The 21,137-nt window shown below is 41.1% G+C and overlaps 1 protein-coding gene across 2 annotated transcripts in view; it reads right to left on the bottom strand.

The window, feature by feature from the left end:
* Positions 1-19,079: 19,079 nt before the first annotated feature.
* SOHLH2 (spermatogenesis and oogenesis specific basic helix-loop-helix 2) overlaps positions 19,080-21,137 on the bottom strand; it is a 50,819-nt gene continuing 48,761 nt past the window's right edge. For both annotated transcript variants that reach the window (XM_025875032.2, XM_073894674.1), the window contains exon 11: positions 19,080-20,059. In XM_025875032.2, coding sequence (XP_025730817.1) covers positions 20,039-20,059 — 21 coding nt within the window. In that variant the 3' untranslated portion in view covers positions 19,080-20,038. The remainder of the gene's footprint in view (positions 20,060-21,137) is intronic.

The raw sequence follows: 21,137 nt of genomic DNA, 5'->3' as shown, positions 1-21,137 counted from the left end.
CCCAGAGTCCTGGGATCGAGCCCCGCATCGGGCTCCCTGCTCAGCGGGGAGTCTACTTCTCCTTCTTCCTCGGCCCCCCCTCCTGCTTGTGCTCTCTCTCTCGCTCACTTTCTCTCAAAAAGAATCTTTTTAAAAAATAAATATATTATGATTTTACTTGTCAATTTTACCTCAAGAAAGCTAAAAAAGAGAGAGAGAGAAAAGAATGTTAAAATTTTTACCAAAATCGATACCTGGCAAATTGGTCAATTGTCCCTTACATTAACAAAAATATTGCCGTGTGGAAATAGCGGATGGAATTGCTACTGACCTCAGTGTGAGAAACTGCCTCAATTTTTGGAGTCTGACGAATGCTCAGAGAGCAACTGAAATGTAAACAACTTATTTAAATGCTTTATTTCACAATTGAGGAAGCTGAGGATCACTGGCCCTGGGCGGTCAGGGTGTTAGGGGTAACTAGCATGGCGGCTTCCCCATCTGGTGGCGGTCAGCCACTACAGCCGTATTTCTTTCATTATCCTGGTCAGGGAAAGAGAAAGAACCGAAAGAATGTCACTACGTGGCGGAGAAAGAAAGAACTTCCCTGAAAGCAGTGGTTTACAGAGCTACAACACTTTTCACAGCCCCAGGGGTAGGAGTTGAACATATTACTTTACTAACCTTGGGTTTCTAGATGCAAAAGCAGACTGTGAAGGAAATTTCCAGGCATTGGCTCACAGACTGCATATCAAGCTGGGTCATGTGCCTCCCACATGGACGATGGAGCTGATTCCGATTCACTGGCCATCTAAGAGTGACAGCAGGGGTGGGGGGCACTGGGCCCCCCCAGCCGTCAGGCCCTAGGGCAGAGGTCACCATGAAGTCTCCCCAGAGCAGGAGGATGCTGCCAGGGGCAGAGGTACAGCCTGGCCATCCTCCCCCAGCCCTGAGCGTGGAGCACTGCCAGGAGGCTGGTGGGAAGGTCCTGTAATGAAGGCGTGCTGCACTGTCCCCTGGGCTCCCCAAATGGAAATCGCCCTATGCCCTCCCACCATCCCCACCAGGGTCTCTTCAGGGCTTCTTCTCACTCAGAACCAGGCTCATCAGACTCCACAACAGCTGCTCATCTCCCTTGAGATGCAAAAGGTCTGTGTGAACACAATAAGGGGATGCCTATTTCCATGCAGGAATCCACACCCAAGCATAATTGTCACCACGTGATGGAATTAGGTGAATACAAAATACCCAAAGCCTCATAAATAAAGAGCTTTGGGGGTTTAAATTGTCAAAATGAATTATGACTTTCCTGACTCCACATAACATTATACCTACCTATGCTTTGAAGAAGTGGGGAGAAAAAAAGCCATACATATCTTAGATTCCAAGTCATTAGGTCTATTAATTTGCTATTTTCCTTCTCATCAATACAATTTGCTTCATCTTGTGCTTCCCTGTGCTTTCTGTAATTAAGGGTCTCTGGAACTAAGGGGTGGATAAAATACAATCAGTGCCAGTGTGAAAAACAACCATTACAAAAATACATACCTGTGTTTAAAAAATGGATTTAAATTCCAAAAGTCCCCAAATTACCACTTTAAAATAAGTAAAGAAGGAGTTTGTGATGGAAATGCAACAATGTACTGAGGATAATAAACAAAAAAACTGACCTTCACTAATCTCTGATACAGAAGCTTTCTATTTGAGGTCCTTAAAACACAACACAACACACCAAAAAATTTCTAGAAATTTTGCACAGTTCAGCATTGCTAATTTGTTCACAAGTATTGACTGCTGAAGCACCTAAGATCAAGGTGCCCATAAAGAAGGGGACGTCCTCTTTGGTAATGAAGGCTTTGAGCAGTGACTTGAATGAAATGTTAACCAAGCAAATTTCTGGAAGAAAATAATTTGTAGAAAGAATTGCAAGTGCAAAGTGCCTGAGGTAGACTTATTCAAGGAACAGTGGGTCGACCACTGGGATTGGAGCAGAGTGAGTTGTCTGAGGGAACAGTTGTCTGAGATGATGTGAAAAAGGTCGCAAGGGTCAAGGTCATCCAAGGTCTCTCACACCCAAGGCAAAGACTTTGGCTTTCAGTGAATGAAATGAGAGGCCACTGGAGGTTTGCAAAGGAATGACATCTGATTTAAATATTAAAAAGGTAACTCTGGTTACTGTGTGGAAAAAAAAAAAAAAACAGATTGTAAGGGGCAAGGGGGGGAAGCAGAGAGACTGGTTAGGAGGCTGTTGCAATAACCCAGGTTGGAGATACTCGTGGCTTGGATGAGAACAGTTACAGAGCAGATGGTGTGAAGTGGTCAGGTTCCGGTAAGATTTTAAAACTTGAGCAGACAGCATTTACTCATCAATCAGATGGAGGGTCTGAGGGAAAGAGAGGAGTCAAGCATGACTCAAAGTTTTCTGGCTCATTTACCAAGAGGGAGGAAGAGGGCTGGTTGGGGTAAAGTAATCAAGATTTCGGCTTCTGCTTTGCTTTAACGCACAGCCCTCTCTATGACCCGGTGTCTTTTCACACAGTATGTTAATTGGGCCCCAACCCTCTTGGCCATCTTCTTTGACCTGATACAGCTCACTCCTCCAAGCCTCCCCCTTTTATAATTATTCTGTGCCTTTCTCATATTCCCATTATGCAAGAAAGTTGGCCAAACATTATTTTCAGAAGTTGGTATCATACAAACATTAGGATTCTTCTTTTTTTATCTTGGACATCAGCCATTGAAATCACTGCTCCCATCTGAGCAATTAATTCCTGTTTTCTATGCAGGTTGTGATCTGCTGAAGAGAAAGGAAGAGTCCCTTAAGCCCCTTTTGGCAAGAAACTTTCTGCTCCTGCAGGAGGGTCAAGTTGAAAAGCCCCATAACACTTGCAGGGAAACACTGATAAACATCCCCATACTCTTCTCATCCTATCTCCTTATAGCTAGCTCCCTGGCCCATTTAATCATATTGCATCCAGAAAGCTGCTTGTCAAAATGGTGACGGTGATCAGTGTGAGGTGTCAAAAGTAACTTATTACTAACAGTAAAGATAGATATGAAAATTATTTATTTTTTTTAAAGTGAATTGGAGTTAGCTAAAGTGTGTTCCTATATTTGTAACTCTCCCTTGCATGCTGGACAGGGAATAAAGTAGAATTACCACTTGCTGGTATGTTGGGAATGCCATCAAACCTTGAACATCCCTGTAAACCTGAGCAGTCCTGTGAATGGCATCCACCGTGCGAATCAGTAGAAAAAAGATTGAGGGCTGCTGACTTAGCTACCTAAAATCAGCCATGTGGAGGGACTCAAGAGAGGATATGCTGTCTTTACAAAGCTTAAAAGTTTATTAGAGACTCCAGATGTAGAGAGAAAGACCAATTTAATGCTAGTGTTTCCTGCGCACATGGGGTGCTGGGTTTATAGACCTGCCGTGACTTTTTCAGTGATCACCTCCCCCTCTTACAAACTCCCTCCCCTTGCCTCATCTCACATGCGGGGCTCCATCTGTGTTATTGATTGGTGCCTCCAGCAGGCAGGAAGTCCAACAAAGCAGCCTGAGAAAGCAGCAGAAGCAGCTGCTTACCCAGGAGGATTTGGGGGGGTTATCTCTTGACACAAAACTCATTTGCCCCCACTGGCCTCAGATGGGAACAGTAACATCATCAGCAACAATAATCATAGCAGCTAACACATAATGAATGGTGACAATGTGCCAGGCCCATTTTTTCAATGAATTTTCCCACGACCTGGAGAGGCAGGCTCTATTAAACTCCTCCTCAAATGAGGAGACCAAAGTGTAGAGGGGTAAGGCCACCTGTTGGTAGTCACCCACTCATTAATGATGGAGGCTTGTCTGACTCCAAAGCTCTTACACTTTTGGCTTCATGTCTAACCGGGCTTCAGAGTGCCAGTTGATTCACCTTTTTTGGTCAGACAATACAGACAAAGGCATTGTATTCCATTGGTTGGTAGAAAAAATAAATATTCTGAGCAGTTGATGTAGGGACAGCAATATTCAGGTTTTGAGTTACTTGAAGAAAACCATGGGGTGCCTGGGTGGCTCTGTCGGTTGAGTGTCCAGCTCATGGTTTTGGCTCAGGTCATGATCTCGGGGTCATGAGATTGAGCCCCGAGTCTGGCTCTGTGTTCAGTGGGGAGTCTGCTTGAGAGTCTCTCCCCTTGCCCCTCCCCCACCCTCCTCCCTCTCCCTCTCTCTCTCCCCACTTCTTCTATATCCTAGCCCCCTAGCAACCACTTTTTTACTATGAGTTTTCTTCTTTTTTAAAAATTTCACATATAAGTAATATCATGTAGTATTTGTCTTTTTTTGTCTGGCATATTTCACTTTGCATAACGCCCTTTAGGTTCATCCATACTGTTGCAAATAACAGGATTTCTTTTTTAAGACTAAATAATATTTTGGGGCACCTGGATGGTTCCATCAGTTAAGCATCCGACTCTTGATTTCAGCGTAGGTCATGATCTCAGGATTGGGGGATCAAGCCCAGCACTGGGCTCCATGCTCAGCATGGAGTCTGTTTGTCTCTCTCCTCTGCTCCTCCCCTGTGCTCTTGTTCTCTTTCCCTCTCTCTCTCAAATAAATAAAATCTTTTAAAAAAAGACTAAATATTTTATATGTATAAATATATTAAGATGTGTATAAATATGTATTTATATATAAATATATAAAATAAACTTATCATATATATTTTTTCTTTATCCCTTCATCTGTCCATCAACACAAGTTATTCCCACACCTTGGCTATCATGAATAATGCTGCAATGAACATGAGAATACACATATCTCTTCAAGATAATGGTTTTGTTTCCTTTGGACACATACTCAGAGATGGGATGGCTGAATTATATAGTTCTGTTTTTAATTTTTTGTGAACCTCCACACTGTTTCCCACAGTGGCTGTGCCAGTTTACATTCCCACCAACAGTGCACGAGAGTTCCCTTTCTCCACATTTTTGCCAACATTTGCTCTTGTCTTTTGACAACAGGCATCCTAGCGGGTGTGCAGTGATAGCCTTTAAGTCTGATGTAGCCCCACATGTTGATTTTTGCTTTTGTTGCCTTTGCTTTAGGTGTCAAATCCAAAAAAGTACATCTAAGACCAATGTCAAAGAGCTCACCACCTATGTTTTCTTCTAGGAGATTTATGGTTTCTGTCTTTAATCCAGTTTGAGTTGTTTTTTGTGTATGATTTAAATTGGGGTCTGTAATGTTCCCAGATATAAAATCCATCAAGTCCCAGCCCTATTTCTTGTCCAGAGTGCTACAAAAACCAACGCAGGACCAAATATTTGAATCTGAGCAAAAATGTTAAAATTTCCACTTCAAAAGCTGAGAACTCTCAGGACCAAGACAAAATGTGCTGTCATAGATGAAAACCCAGACACATGTAATCCTTGGTTTCAACCAAGTCATTTAAAAGCACTTGTTACCAAGGCACCTGTGTGGCTCAATCAGTTAAGCGTCTGCCTTCGGTTCAGGTCATGATCCCAGGGTCCTGGGATCAAGACCTGAGTTGGGCTCCCTGCTCAGTGGGAAGCCTGCTTCTCCCTCTCCCTCTGCCCCTCCCCCTGCTTGTGCTCACACTCTCTCTCTCTCAAATGAATAAATAAAAATCCTTAAAGAAATAAAAAATAGACACTTTTTTTAAATTTTATTTATTTATTTCAGAGAGAGAGAGAATGAGAGAGAGAAAGCACGAGAGGGAAGAGGGTCAGAGGGAGAAGCAGACTCACCGCTGAGCAGGGAGCCCGACGCACGACTCGATCCCGGGACTCCAGGACCATGACCTTAGCCGAAGGCAGTCGTTCAACCAACTGAGCCACCCAGGCGTCCATAAAGACACTTTTTACAAAGAAAACAAATTTTTGTTTTTCTCTTTGCCACAAGTGCTAAGAATAACAAGAATAAATGTAAACAGTAATGCAAAACGCTGGATAGTGTGTTACTATACCTCCAATATGTATGTCCAGGCAATCTGTAGATTCAATACTGCTCCTCGGTCAGTTTTTGATGAGCATTACCATCCTGTCCTTCCCTCCTGGAGCTGAAAGTAGTTTGGTTTTCTGCCTTTGAGTATGTTTTTCATGTTTTGATGTAGTATTAATTGCTTTTCAGACACAAATTTTCAGAATACTGAAATTCTATTTATTCTCAGTCATAAATTATCCTATTTTAATTTTTTAAATTACAGTTGTTTCCAAAGGCTATTTTTGTTGTGAAGGTGTTAATTATTTTCTGGGCCTAAATTGTGATAGCTGGCCTAATTATTGCAGTCCAACACTGAGCTTGGTTTATTATTGCCTTGTTTAGCTCCACTGAGGGACTGACCTAAAATGCCTCTTCTTTTTAAAGCTGGAGAATAATGTGATAGGATTGTTGCAACAGTTTCCTAGCCAATCTCTCTGCTTTCATTTTCATCCTCACTCTCCAGCTCAATCTATTCTCAAGGTAGCAGCTGAATGAGATTTTTAGTGCAAAAATCATATCTTGTTGCTCCTCTGTTAAAACTTTCCAAGGGTTTCATTTCACTCAGAAAATAAATCCTCAGGCTCTACTAGGCCCTATGTGATCTAGCCCCTGATACACACCACAACTTGATTAAATCTCACAAACATAATAATGGGCAAATGAAAATACACACAAAGAAATACATATTATTTCAAATAAATACATATTATTCCAAAGCAATTTTTCAGAACAGGCAAAACGATGTGTTAAAAGTAATGATAGTTATTTTGGGGGAGGAGGGAGTTATAGTAAGTAGAAGAGGGAATAAGTTTTCTGGGGTGTAGAGAGTGTTCTATTTCTTGACCTGGGTATTGGTTCACTGTATGTTCACTTTGTGATAATTCATTGGGTTGTATACCTACTATTTGTACATCTTCCAGGAGGTTAATTATACTTCAGTAAAAATGCTTAGAGAGAGAGAATGAGAGGTGATGAAGAAGGCAAACATAAAACAATTTTGGGGGTGCCCGGGTGGCTCAGTCGTTAAGCATCTGCCTTTGGCTCAGGTCATGATCCCGGGGTCCTGGGATTGAGCCCCACATCGGGCTCCCTGCTTGGCTGGAAACCTGCTTCTCCCTCTCCCACTCCCCCTGCTTGTGTTCCCTCTCTCACTGTCAAATAAATAAATAAAATCTTAAAAAAACAAAAAACAATTCTCTCAAGGAGTTTTCCTTCTAAGGAGACTAGAGAAATGGAGCAGTAACTGGAAGGCAGTGAGTGTAGGTGGAGAGTGGAGTGTGGAGAAGGAAGTAGAGTCAAAATATTTCTATTTGTTTGTTTGCTTTTAAAGTAGGATCCCTGCCCTACGTGGGGCTTGAACTCATGTCCCTAAGATCAAGAGTTGCATGTTCTCCCAACTAAGCCAGCCAGGCGCCCTTTGAGTTTTTTCTTTTTAATGAGAGATATTAAAGCATGTTTATTGTGCTATGAGATCTACTCTGTACAAAGGGACTATCCAGTGTTTCAAGGCGGGGAGCAATTGCTAGAGGGATTTCCTTGAGTAGTCAAGAGGGGATGAGACCCAGGATGGGGATAAAGTGGGAGGCCTAGAAAGGAGTGTGGTACAAAGGATTTTGCTGATGACTGGATTCCAGAAGAAGAGTTTGGGTTCAAGGTGGGGTGGGAGGTTGGGTCCAATAGGAAATGTCAAGAGCTATAATGGTGGGAGAGTAACATGAGAACCTTAGGACTTCTGGTGGAGACTGAATTAAACAGGCATGGGACTAGTTCGTCCCCTGGCCTGGTAGGGGCAATTGTTTCTAATTATTGCCTCTTTGGGGATTGGTTTCACTTGTAGTGGTGGGGCAGATTGTGTTGTGATTGGAGGGAAAAAGGCAAGCTGTCTTTATGCCCTTATGTCACCTCTGGAGGAGAAGAAGCTCTTGAACTTATAATGAATTCCTAGATATGGGATTGTGGAATTACGAGTATGTACATTTAAAATCTTGACCAACATTGCCAAAAAGGTGATGCAAATTTAAACTCCTGCCCACATGTGACAGTTTTCCCCCACTCCCTTGCCAATACTGAGTTACAGTTTATAACCTTTGCCAAATCTAGTAGTGGGGAAATAGCTCATTGTTTTTATTTATCAATGATTATCATAAACATCTTTTCATACATTTGCTTTCCTTATGCTTCTTTATGAAAATGTTTATTAACTTTGCCCATTTTTCTTTCTGGTTGCTTGTCTTTTCCTTATTGATTTAAAGAGCTCTTTATATACTGGAGAAATAAGCCATTTGCCAGTCATATTAATTGAAAATATGGTGTGTGTGTGTATATGTTTAATCACATGGGTCTGGGTTTCATTACCATTCTTTAAAAGAAGTCACCACTTCAAGTTTATAAAAACATACATCTGTTTAATAACTGTTTTGATTTTGATTTTTAATTCCTAACTCTTTAATATATCAGGAATTAATTATGTTGAATGAGGTAGGAATGCAGCTTTACTGCTTCTGTCTTTTCTCCCAAATAGCTAGCAGTGGTCCCATCACTGCTTCTGGAACAATCTACTTTCCCTTAACATACTTGAAATGCTAACTTTATCTTCCCGTTTTAAAGGACTTACCATTCAACTCAAGAGGAAGGCTCATCTGGATCCAGTCACATTCTATCAAGCTAAGGACTTACCCTTCTTTCTCAGCACATTGAGTACTTGGTACTTACTTCGTATTCCTGAACTCTGTATCTGGGGTTACATTAATCTGGGTCTCTTACTGTGTTTCTGTGTCTTTAGTTTCCTACTAATTGCTATCGACTGGAAATAAACAACTGATCAGTAAATACAGTCCCTTCCTACATCTGCTATAAAAATAGAAATTTATTACCTTATAAAGCCTAACTCCCTGGAAATGGTTGCTCTCTGAAAATATTGGCACTTCCTTAAAGTACTCACAATCTCTCACTTTCTTGTGTTCTCTCTCTGTGCACATATTCTATTCAAGTACAATCTCTCTTAGTGATAAGATCGAAGCTACTCAGTTAAATGGCCATTAGAAAGAATGTTATCAAAATTATTAAAATAAAACATATGCTTTAAGTATTTGTTTTATGGAATGTTCATATCCCAGAATATGATTCTCAACTGCCGACACTATTAGATAAATGAGGCCTTGCTGTAGTTACTGGTGTATGTGTTCTCTCAATAAGGTCACTTTCTCACAAATGAGAAAGAACACTCCCAGAGTTATACCAATAAGAGCACCCACTCCATACCCACGATGCTGAGCATCCCATTCTCTAACCACTACATCTGATCTTACCCCCTACCTCATCCTTACATCTCTGTGCTCTCTCTGGTGCTGTGAAGCCAATGGTTTTTCATCCATACAGGACAAAGACCTCAATCCACCCATCCTCTTTACTGTGTCCTTCCCACACTCCTTACCTAGCCAACATTCCCCAGTTCTTTTTTTCCCCCCAAATGATACCTTTCTAAAAAAAATTGGGGGGGAGCATCTGTGGCTCAGTTGGTTGGACGTCTTTTAATTTTGGTGCAGGTCAAGATCTCAAGGTCATGAGATCAAGCTACACATGGGGTTCCACACTAGGCATGGAGCCTGTTTAGGATTCTCTCTCCCTCTCCCTCTGCCCCCAGGCCCCCACACTCTCACAAGCATGCATGTGCACACTCTCTAATATATATGTATGTATATTTTGAGGACAGTTGACATACAATGCTAAGTTACTTTCAGGTGTAATACAGCGTTTTTCAGTAGGTTTATACATTATGTTGTGCTCCCTCGTTCATTATCGTGACTGTCTTGTATACTCCACTGACTCCCTAGACCGTATCTTGTCTGTCAGAAGTGCTTAGTGAGACTCCAATTAAATCTCTACCTATTGAACAGCGTCCTCCAGGCAGCTGAATCTGCCTGGAGAAAAAACAAACACGTGCTGGCTGGTCTCACTTCGGTTCATGACCATATGCTTCAACTGAGGGCTCGCGCTGCACAACCACCCTATGCTGCCATAGTTTAATCACGCTCCCATTCTCCTAGAAAGCTGTCAAACATCCTCCTCTCTTTCTCCAGCCTTTCAAAACTCCCACCACCACATCTATCCTCTCTCCTGCACCTGGGCTCACGTATGCTGCCTTCCCTCCTACCGCCACCGACAGGATACACCTGCTCTTGTCTCCGCGATCCTCTGGCTTTACTCAAAGAAGTTGCCTTACAAATATGTCCTTCTTCACGGGATAAATTCTATCAGCATGCAGACATGTAGAAATGTCTCCTATTCTAACCAAACATACCTCCCAGCAACTGCCCCATTTCCCAACCCTCCTTCGTGGCAAAACTCCATTTAGAGCTGTCTATTCTTGACGCCTCTACCTCTTCTCCCATTCTCTCTTGAACCCCTCCCATCAGACTGATATCTTCACTAGCCCATCCAAACCTTTATTTTTAATAACTACGTTTCAGCGCTCATAGTCAAAGCACCATCATCAATTGCCTGGATTACTGAAAGAGTGTTCTAACTGCATCTCTCCACTTCTGCTCTGGGTCCCCAGTCTACACTCTGCCCAGCAGTCGCACTGGCCCTTTCAAAATGTACCTCAGATCACGTGCCTCCTTGCTCTATCTTAGACTGGCTTCCATCTGTTAGGAAACCACAGGCCTTTGAGAATCTACATCATATTGGTCCCCATTCTCTCCTCCATTCCACTCAAGCCTCATGGTCCTCACGGCTCCTCCTCAAATACACCCACCCCAGAGCCTTTGTAGTGCTTGTACCTCTTACCTGGAATGCTCTCTCCCCAGATCACTCAAACAGCTTGCTATCTGACTTTAGTCAAGTTTCTTCCAAATGCCAACTTTTCAACTTCTCTCCCCTGACCTGTTTATCTAAAATAGCATCCAAACTCTCCCTGTCCCCACTTTCTCTCTTCCTTAAGGTATTTATCACAGCTCATAACTAGCTGACATGGCATTTTATATTTATTTATTTCAGGTATTCCCCCCTTAGAAATTAAGCTCCTTGAAGTTAAGGAGTTTGCTCGAACGGTGCCTGTTACGTGGAGGGTTCTCGATAACTATTTCTTGACTGAATATATCACACAGATATATTTTGATAACCATGCAGAGATATAATTATGTTGTTTATTGTAATAGTTTGTAAAAAAAATTTTAAATGAAGAAAAAATAAATCTGTCATTGGGAAACTAGTTAAATATATTTTGAGATATTCTTAAAATAGAACACAAAGTCAGCTATTTAAAAGAATGAAGTCTTGGGGCACCTGGGTGGCTCAGTCATTGAGCGTCTGCCTTTGGCTCAGGTCATGATCCCAGGGTCCTGGGATCGAGCCCCGCGTCGGGATCCCCGCTCCACGGGAAGTCTGCTTCTCCCTCTCCCATTCCCCCTGCTTGTGTTCCCTCTCTCGCTGTCTCTCTCTCTCTCTCTGTCAAAATAAATAAATAAAATCTTAAAAATAAATAAATTAATTAATTAATTAATTAAAAGAATGAAGTCTTGACATACCGGTATGGAAAATATCTATAAACAAGTAGGGGGGAAAATGAATGCAGAACAATATTCTATGATTCTAATTTTGTAAGAAATCTAAATGTCTCTCCACATGCATAATTCATATGTTTTTGTGTGCCTAAAAGAAAATCCAGAAGGAAACATACCAATCTGTTAAGAGTGGTTACCTCCAGAGAGAGCACGATTTCAGGGGAAGAAAGAGATTTTTACTCTATGTTATACAATTTTGTTTCAATGTTATAAACCCACGTTACTCTTATAAAACAAAATCTTTGATAAGATCAAAAAGGCACGAACGATTAGTGTTGGTTGATGGTGTCTGAGGGCAAGAAAGCAGAAATTATGTGGGGAAACGACCAGTGGGATGCTGCATGCTTTCAGCAAAGAAGGGGCAGAGAGCGAAGCTTGTGCAAAAAGGAGTAAGAAAGTATAACGAGCAATTTGTTTCATTTATTGAGCCCCTACTATGGGAAAGGTGCTATCCTCAATGACATGTTGTGTGCATTTTCTCTAACCCTCAGAACAAACTTGCAAGTTAGGTATTAGCTCTACAGATGACAAAAATGAGGCTCAGAGAAACTGAGTACTCAAGAGCCCTGAATAAAGACCAGAAGCAATGGAGCTGGGGTTCAAATGTGCCATGCTACCTCTCACATAAATGAGCCCCTAAAGCTGGCATATGATGGTGGAAGAGAAACCCTGGACCTGGAGATGAATAACCCAGGAGTAGGCTCCTTGGCAACCCTAGAATCATGTGGAGAATCCAAATTGCTTATTCCCTCCCTGCTACAAAAATGCTTCAGCCTGACTCTGGTGGGAGGTGTGGGAAGTGGTGGGCAATGGGGAAGAGGGTCTCAAATATAAGTGTTCTGCTCTTCCGGCTAGTCACAGAGGAAGGCAGGCAGCTTCTGAGAGAGACCCTCACTGTTTTGGGTCCTACAAAGCTGGAAGAGTGGCATGAAATGATATTGAGAACTGTGATTCTTCTTCCTCCTGTGTAGACGTTGTCCTGGTGAGCAGAGAGGCTGCAGGAAGGGAAGCAAAAATTCTCTTGCAGCAAAATAATAGCAACTACCACTTAGGGAGGGTCTACTGCATGCCAGGAACTTTATACACATTATCTTCAGTCCTCAGAACCTGATCAACTAAGTGAATACTGTCACTTGCATTTTACAGAAGAGGAAACATGTGCAACTAAGTAAATAATTAGCTCAAATTTATGCCACTAATAAGTGGTGGAACTAGTCTTCGATCAAGCCACTCTGACCTCTAACCTCATGCTTTTTTCCAAGACACTCAACCACTCTGGGAAGCTTAGGGGCCCACATGTAAGGCAGTCATCCAGAGCTGAACAGAGCAAGAGCATCAGGCATTGATGATGAAGAGGTGAGGGCCAGGGAAATGTAAAAGAGCAAGTCGTATTAGGGACATACTGTGGGAAGCCTGGACTGGCCATAGAAGGAACACAATCACCCATGGCTTGGCCTTGCCTTTAAGGGGTAGCAGAATATCCATGTGTAGACAGTGAAAAATAATTTGCAGCTGGAAGCCCACTGTGACTAGCTTGGCTTTGCCAATGGGATCTGATTAGTATTCTTGAGCTTCCATTAGCATTTGAAGGAAATACCCAAATGACATAAAGCCAATCCTAGTAGCTGAGATTTAACATTTTAACTCCATTTCTCTAATGCAGTTAACCTGGTTAGGTACCCTCTTTTTGCAATCTATTTTGAGCCTCAACAAGCAAACCATTCATACAAGCACCTTCAAGTTCATCTCCCCCAAACCAGGCCAGAGGACGTGCCTCCTTGTGGAGTGAATTTACATCATTTGCTACAGAGCTGGGGAACTGGGAGTATTTTTCCCAGCCTTAGCTGGACCAGAGCCAAGGTTGTAAGTACAAATCCTTCAACATGATCTCCCTGTAACTGCCCCTTGGGCTGACACAATCCCACACCAAGAGCAGCATTTTACTGCATCCTTTGTTTTCCATTTTAGGGAGAATTGATAGTGATACTAAGTACAAACACATTCTCTGCCAGTCAGGTTCTGTGGCAAAGGTTTTTAAAAAGGAGCTGAGAAGTCTTGTGGCCAGTAATAATATTTACATTGAAACTCAGCTCTTGCTACAGAGAGTGAGGGCAGTGATGGTCAAGAAAGGAATTCCCTTCCCCATATACAATTCTCACATGACTCAAGAAAGCAAGGGAGTATTTTGAGCTCAGAACAAATCCTGCAGTCCTTTCTCAGTTACTTAAGATTAGGATTAACCCTTTAAAAAGGCTTTTTTAATGCCAAGATAATATGTTCATATTCAAATTTTTCAAACACTATTTTTTACTTCTAAAGAAAAAGAAATAACTTAATTGGTATCTCCCCCCCTGGCCCCTTCCTTTGACTCTGTCGAAAGCTTAGAGGCATTTTTGTCCAGGTCTGGACTCACTAACCCTATAAAATAATTGAACTTCCTTTTACACTGGAAAAAAGTCTGGAATGTCTTTTTAGCAAGATGTTTAAAATCACTATTTTACCAATTAGATGTCATAAAAGGGTAGGTCTATAGTGCTCCATGAGGAGATAAAACCAATGCTTCAATCACATTGGCTTTCTTTTTTGATTATAGTAAATAAAAAAGTATTTTAAAAAACATAATTACTTATAGGGAAGTGAATTCTATGGGTTTTTCACCCCTTAATGCTTTATAAACAACAGGTTTAAGAGTATTAGAATACCACACCATGAGAAACGCAGTATGAGACCAAAGCCTAAGGCGGGGGAGGCAGGGGGAAGAAATCAATGTTTATTCTCGTTTGCACCTACCCTGACATACACATGGCTATGGGAAAGATTTTCTCCTTTCCAGTAGTTTCTAGTTCAAAACTGAGATCAACTTCAGATCTATGGGGGAAAATAACTGGCAAGGACTTTTCACAGTGCTTGCAGTACTGAGATCTTTTGTTGGGGTTTAAAAGTGGCATGGGGTCTCATAAGGCTTAAGCCCTAGAATTTTTAAAGATGTGGGCTATTATTTTGAGACACAAGAAAACAGCCTGAGACAGGATGAAAGGAGACAGAATTCAGTGTTTGAAAAAACACACTCCACCCAACACCCTCACATTGGCCTTAAGACTATTTGGGGAAGAAATAAGTGGAAAGGAATTATCTGTTTGCAGGGACTTCTTAGGATATACGGTTTAGCAGACTTTTCAGAAAAAGTTTATCTGTGCATTTTTGAAGTCTGTTTCCCTGAAGTTTCTCCCAGCAGTGCTCAAGCCCACCTAGTTTATAACCTGACTTCTAGAAATCCTTGTTTCCAGCAAAATATGAAAAATCTTTTTTTCTGGAGTCTGAAGAGTAAAATTCACCAGCATACACGATACTAAGTAATGTGATCACATGTGCGTCTTCCTGTTTTTTGTTTTCAGGAAGAACATTATTCTGGGATGTAAAAAGAACCTTCAAAAATACAGAAATAAGAGGTTTCACTGTCTTCCATGGGAGTGTCATATTTCCATGGTGATGAAACAAGCTCTTGATACCGGATCAACCAAGGTGATCCGCGGGCTCCCGGCTTCCTTCTTCTATGTAACAGGGAGACTGGCAGAAGGAAAAAGAGAAAACCAATGGTGTGCCCAAGGGTTGCACAGAAAATTGATGGACTCTGGCCTCAAGATTTTATGTTATGTCGATGTCGAGTATTCAAAGAAATGACATGTTTTCCAATATTATTTTGCAAAAGTGGCATTCTGCTTTTAACAATAGCTTTAGAGTAATTTTATAAAATGTGAAAGATTTAATAAAAATGAGAAAGCACCCGCCTTCACGTAAGCAGTTTCCACTGCCATCAATATGAACCAAAGGGAGCAAAACCCTACCTTACTTTTTTTTTTGGTTTTCACTCTTCATAGTTATACTTACTCAAAACTCTCTGGGTCTTGAACCTTTGAGTTTTCCCACAGCTATACTCTGGGCATGAAATGTTTTTACCTAATTATCTGACTCACCAAAGCAGTTTCTGAAACTCAACTCCTCAGCAAAACCTTTCCTAATCAACGAGTGTGGAAGTAATTATTCTCTCAATGCTGACCTGTCTAGTTTAGGAGACCTATGCTCCTCATGCTTCACCTCTTGACATCAACCCTTAACATACATGTGATTAGCAGGTTATAAATCTAACAGTGGCTCTCAGACCTGGCTGACTATCAGAATCATTCTATTCTGGGTACTAAGCCCCATTCTAGAAATATGGAATCAGAATTTCTGGGACAGGAGTCCTGATATGTATTGTTTTCATAAATCTACAAGTGCTTATGATGTACTGCCAGGTTTGGAAGTCAGTGATGTATGGTTTTACTCTCTGTCTATTCCATTTATGTATCCTCTATGAGTATCTGCAACCATTTATGTGCATTGGGATTTTTGTTTTTTTCTTTCTCTTTCTTTTCTCTTTCTTTCTCTTCTCTTTCTTTTTCTTTCTTTCTTCTTTTTTTCTTTCTTTCTCTCTCTCTCTTTCTTTTTTCTTTCTTTCAAGACCACCCTGAGATCATGACCTGAGCTGAAATCAAAAGTCTGACACTTAACTGACTGAGCCACTTAGGCGTCCCTATGTGCTTCGGGTTTTTAAATAGGATAATCAGATACCCACAACACATCTGGCCATGTTAAAATGTGGATTCCTGAGTATTAGCCTAGCCAAGTCTACCAATTTGACCCTGTGGGGTATGGCCTGGGAATCTGAATTTTAACATGCTGTGCTCCGCCCCATCCCTTCCCCAAAGTGATCTCCCTATATGGGAGTCACACCAGAATACCTACAGAGACCAGGCGAGTCACTTCAATGAATGAGGCAAGCTAGGTGGGAAATGACCAGAGTAAAACTGATGCCCCACAAAGAGGGGTAGGCATTACCTACCTGAGCGGTTTGTTGCTATTTTCTCACACTAGAAATAGACCAAGTATTGCCTGAGTTTTGAATTTTTCAGAACTTAGAGATTCAGAGAAACTTCCCACAATTCAAAAAATAACCAGCAAACAAACACAGCTGCCACTGACAAGTTGTGCCCTCTGCCTCTGAGGGTTTTACCAGAGCATCCCAAATCTCTGGTAACTTACAACGCCATGAAACACCATGGGCCTGCCCGACTGACTCCTTATGATGAATTATAATAGAATTGCAGGGTTAGAAGGCCCTTATGAGTCATCCAGGCCAATCCCACCATTTAATGTTTGAATCCCCAACTTGAACATTCCCCCATCCCGGGTGATGACTCTGCAGACCACATCATCTCTCATCCAGATCTCCCACCTCTGCTAGCCAAATCTGAATGCCTCTTGGCAACCTCCATGCGGATACCCTACACACAACATGTCCCCACACAGAACTGTCATCTTCCAGCACCAGATCTCCAAATGTTCTTTCCCTGTGTTCCCTCAGTGGCCATCGGTACTACCTGTCCAGCTACCAAAGCCAGAAACCTAGGTGTTAGCCTTACTTCTTCACAACCCCCATACTGGAACATCTACCAAGTCTTGCTAACTCTGCCCCCTTAACATTAATCAGATTTGTCTACTTCTCTTCATTCCCACTGCCAATGACTTATCTCTGGCCATCTCTTGCTTGAATTACTAAATAGCCACCCCCTTCCCCCAGTTTGTTTTAGCCCCCTTCAATTCATTCTGCCTTTAATTCACTGAAGCCAGAGCAGTGATTCTAAAATGAAAAGCTGATTATGTCAATATCATGACAGCAGTGAGTGCCATGATAAGTTCAATCAAGGCAGTATCACGTAGCCCTTGGCTGTCTCTTTGCTCCATTCTTTCTCCATCCCACACCTGAACTCCATGAACAGCCCTGTGGAATTTCCTTTACTCCTCCATTTGTGCTATGCAATGCTTTCCTTGGTACCTTTGCAAAAGCAGTTCTCACTGCCTGAAAACTCATCTCCCTCACTTGTCCCCACATCTCTGCCATCTGGCTTAGCTATGCCTCCTGGTTCTTAAAATCTCAGCTTAATCATTATCACAATTATCACAACCCGGTATTGAATGCTTTGTATATGCCCGGGCACTGTTTTAGGGACTTGTACACATATCTCATTTAACCTTCACAACAACATTAGGAGGCAAGTACTTCAGAAAGGAGGATATCTTAGATGTTACTATCCTCAAAAGCCTCCCATGAGTCCCCTGAATGGATGCCTGATGCTTATAGGTACCCAGTAGTACCTTATATTTTCTTCTGTCATAACACCCACCAAACTCCACCATAATTCTGTTTTACCTGTCTCTCCCAGTAGACTCTAAGTTCCTGGATACAGAAGGTAAAAAAGACTATGCCTCATGTACAGTTGTGTTCCCAGCATTTAAGACAATGCCTCTCAAATAGTTGCTGAACAAATTAATACATGACTGGATAATTCTTGAGTTATTCAACATTTGAGTGTTCTCCTTTAAACATACAACAGTGGTGTTTATAAACATTACCAAGTACTGTCATTTCTGCCATGTTGGGAGACCATCTAACTCATATATTAGAAAAGAGGGGAAGGAAATAGATGTAAACAGACTGATAAACTATTAATGAAAACTATAGTGATTACTAAACATCAACTTTCATTCTTCCATCTGTCTTTACTTCAAATGGGTTCCTAAGTGCTTGACTATGTCTCTTGCTTTCCTTTCTCATAGTCATTACTCAAGTTCAGACCCTTATATCTCTTGTCTCCACATCCAAGCGCCTGTGCCTCCATCCATCCATCCAGCAAGATGGCTGACATTGAGGATATAGAAGTGAGGAAGACTAAGTCTTTCTCCTCAGGAAAAAGTCTAATAATTTCCCTGGGCCACAGAAAGGGCTCAATAAACATTTGCTTCTGCCCTTCCTCCTTGTTCAAACAGGGACAATGTCTGTTATATCAGCAGTGTGAAACCTACAAGCTGTCACTTTTTCTAGGCAAACTCCTTGCACCTTTTTCATTGTAAAAATAACACTGCCACTGTCTCACGACCAGCCAAGATGATTCTACAAAGGAAAAACCTGCTCTTTTTTTATGGGCTAAGGCTCAACTAACTCTTCCTCCTAGGCTGAGAGTTGAACTTACTTGGAAGAGCATAATTTAGAAACAAATTTGGACACCTGCATGAAGTTCAGGATCATGGGAAGCAGCACTGGAAAAAACAGAGCTTTAACAATGGATCTAGTAGCCTTGCTCTTTATGTTGAAAGGAAAAGGGGACTGAGAGCAGCAAGGAGCCAGGATGTATGGCTTGCACTCCTCAGGTCTTCTGTTGAGTTCCCAGCCACAGATTGTCTCTCAAGATCCTCATGTGCACCTAGGGAAATCCCGATGCAAAGTACAAGTCCCAGTAACAATTAAGACCAGTTGTGAACACAGGAAGTAGTCTTGAGTGCCCAAAATACCTCAACAGGTTCTCTTACAACGTCAAAGCAATCACTCCTAAAAGCAAGTGAGTCGGGCACACATTTATAATAATAAGCATAGAATCTTAGTTGGAAACTTTTAGTTCCTTTATAAAGTTTTTCAAACATCTACAGGTTCCATCATCATGGCATCCTCAAAGAAAAGTTACACAGTTTTAACATAAAAATTAGGCTATGCCTAAAGTAATATTTAAACTTTTCAAAAATCTTACTTTTTGAAAAGTAAAATTAAATTCCCTACATCATACTACTAAAAGAGGGAACACATATTTATTAAACAAAACAAAAACAGGTTACCATTTTCAGGGTCAAAATTGAATATTTTCTTTAACAATAAAACTTATATTATGCATAAGACCATTTCGGTGAAATATAAAACAAATATTTTCTCCCCTTATTTTCAGCAGTCTTTCCTAATATTGGTAGGGAGGAGGAGATGAAAAACAAAGAAAAACCTGTTAGGCTGTAACTGAAGATCCAGAAGGGAAAATCTACCTATTAGCTACCATTTCACTCAAGGGATTATGAAATGCAGAAACAAACACATCAATTTATTCATTAGGAGTCAAGCGAGGAGGTAAACACTTCTCTCAAACTAAGACATCTAAGTTTGGATGGTGAATAACGAAGGAAGCACTCTAAAATGTCAGATCTAGAAAGAGAACACCTAGAAATGAGTGACAGGAATTCACAGTGATACTAAAAATAAGAATCAGGTTGCAACATCTATACTCAGTGATGCCAGAGTATCAAAGCACCTTCCTAATCTTACCATTTTATCAAGTGGATCATAAATTGTGGAATCTTTTGTGAGAGGGGAAAAAAAAAAAGTCTAAGTCACCAGGCCATTTGTTCTTGTAGTGCTCTGGCTAGGGAGATCCAAGTATATATGAAGACAGGTGAAAGCGGGTGGCTAGCACTTTTGCTATCCGTCTGCAGAAGCTTTTAGCACATTTATCAGAAGCCATACAGTGCAAGCTCTTTTGATATTAGGTCTCTGGGTGTAGCTTTCAAGATCATTCTTTGTTCCATTCTTCCTGTATTGTCAAACTGCACCCAATAGGTGGTCTAGAGTGTGAATTTCAAACATGTGCTATTAATATGCCCAAAACTGTTGCTGCAAAGGGGAAAGAAAACCACATTAATTGAATCTTGGCCTGTTCTTACTCATAATGTCACAAATAGAGTTCCTATGTCTTAAAGCAATATGAAATGATTTATAAAACCATGTGAAATCTTCAGGTGAAAAAACCCATTAAAAATGTATTATTTACTGTTATTAAAAGTAATTATTGTCTTACAACAATTCTCCAACAAAAACTACACACAGAAGTGTAGGTGAACAATAAACAATCTCTTTTTCATTTACCCTGGTTTTCCTGTTGGTATACTGATGATCGTTAGCAACAGTATTACAGATGTAGATAATTCATATTTCAAAATTTCTTTGTAACTGTTTTTAAAATATTTTTCTCATAAATGTTTTTTGGGAAGGTCACTATTATTCCCATTTTATAGATGTCATTTGGAAAATAATAGTAGCACCTACCTCAAAGGATTATTCCAGGGATTCATTAGATCATCCACATTAAGCACACAGAGTATTTGGCACATTACTTATTGAGTGCTCAAAACATGTTAGCTATTATTAATATGCAAAATTATTAACAACTATAGTAAGGTTATCGGAAGTCCATTTAAAACAGGCCAGGCTGGTTTGGGTCTTCTTCTAGAACGGGACAGTTCTTCCAAAAAAAAAAAAAAAAAAAGATACCACTGTTTATATATACTGATCCATCTGCCTAGATTGCTATTGCCCTGCTCACTTCCAACTCCTGACCGCTCTACTGGGCTAATTCTTATTCTTCGGATCTCAGCTTAGATAGTATTTCTTCCAATATTTCTTCCAGATTATAGTACAAATACTAGGGTGCTCCTCCTCCGTGCCCCAGCGTGGATCACAATTTCTAGCTTCTATGTCTACTTCCCTATGACACTAAGGCAAGGATCCCGTCTATTTATACACTTCATTCTTGGTGCTTAGCACATTGCTAGAACAGAGGGGATGCTCCATAAATATCTGTGAAAAGAGGACATCTGGGATCTGAAATCAGCCCAGTTGGTGTTGGAAGATCAGATTTTCACAGAGTATGGTTGCTGCTGCCAGCCAAAGAGATCAAGAAGCAGGCAGTTAG

The sequence above is a fragment of the Callorhinus ursinus genome, unplaced genomic scaffold (assembly GCF_003265705.2).
Source record: "Callorhinus ursinus isolate GAN/ISIS: 27379988/994484 unplaced genomic scaffold, GSC_fseal_2.0 scaffold7, whole genome shotgun sequence".
In the NCBI taxonomy this organism is placed as follows: Eukaryota; Metazoa; Chordata; class Mammalia; order Carnivora; family Otariidae; genus Callorhinus; species Callorhinus ursinus.
Note: the sequence above shows the minus strand (reverse complement) of the source record. Positions and strands in the feature narration are given on the sequence as shown.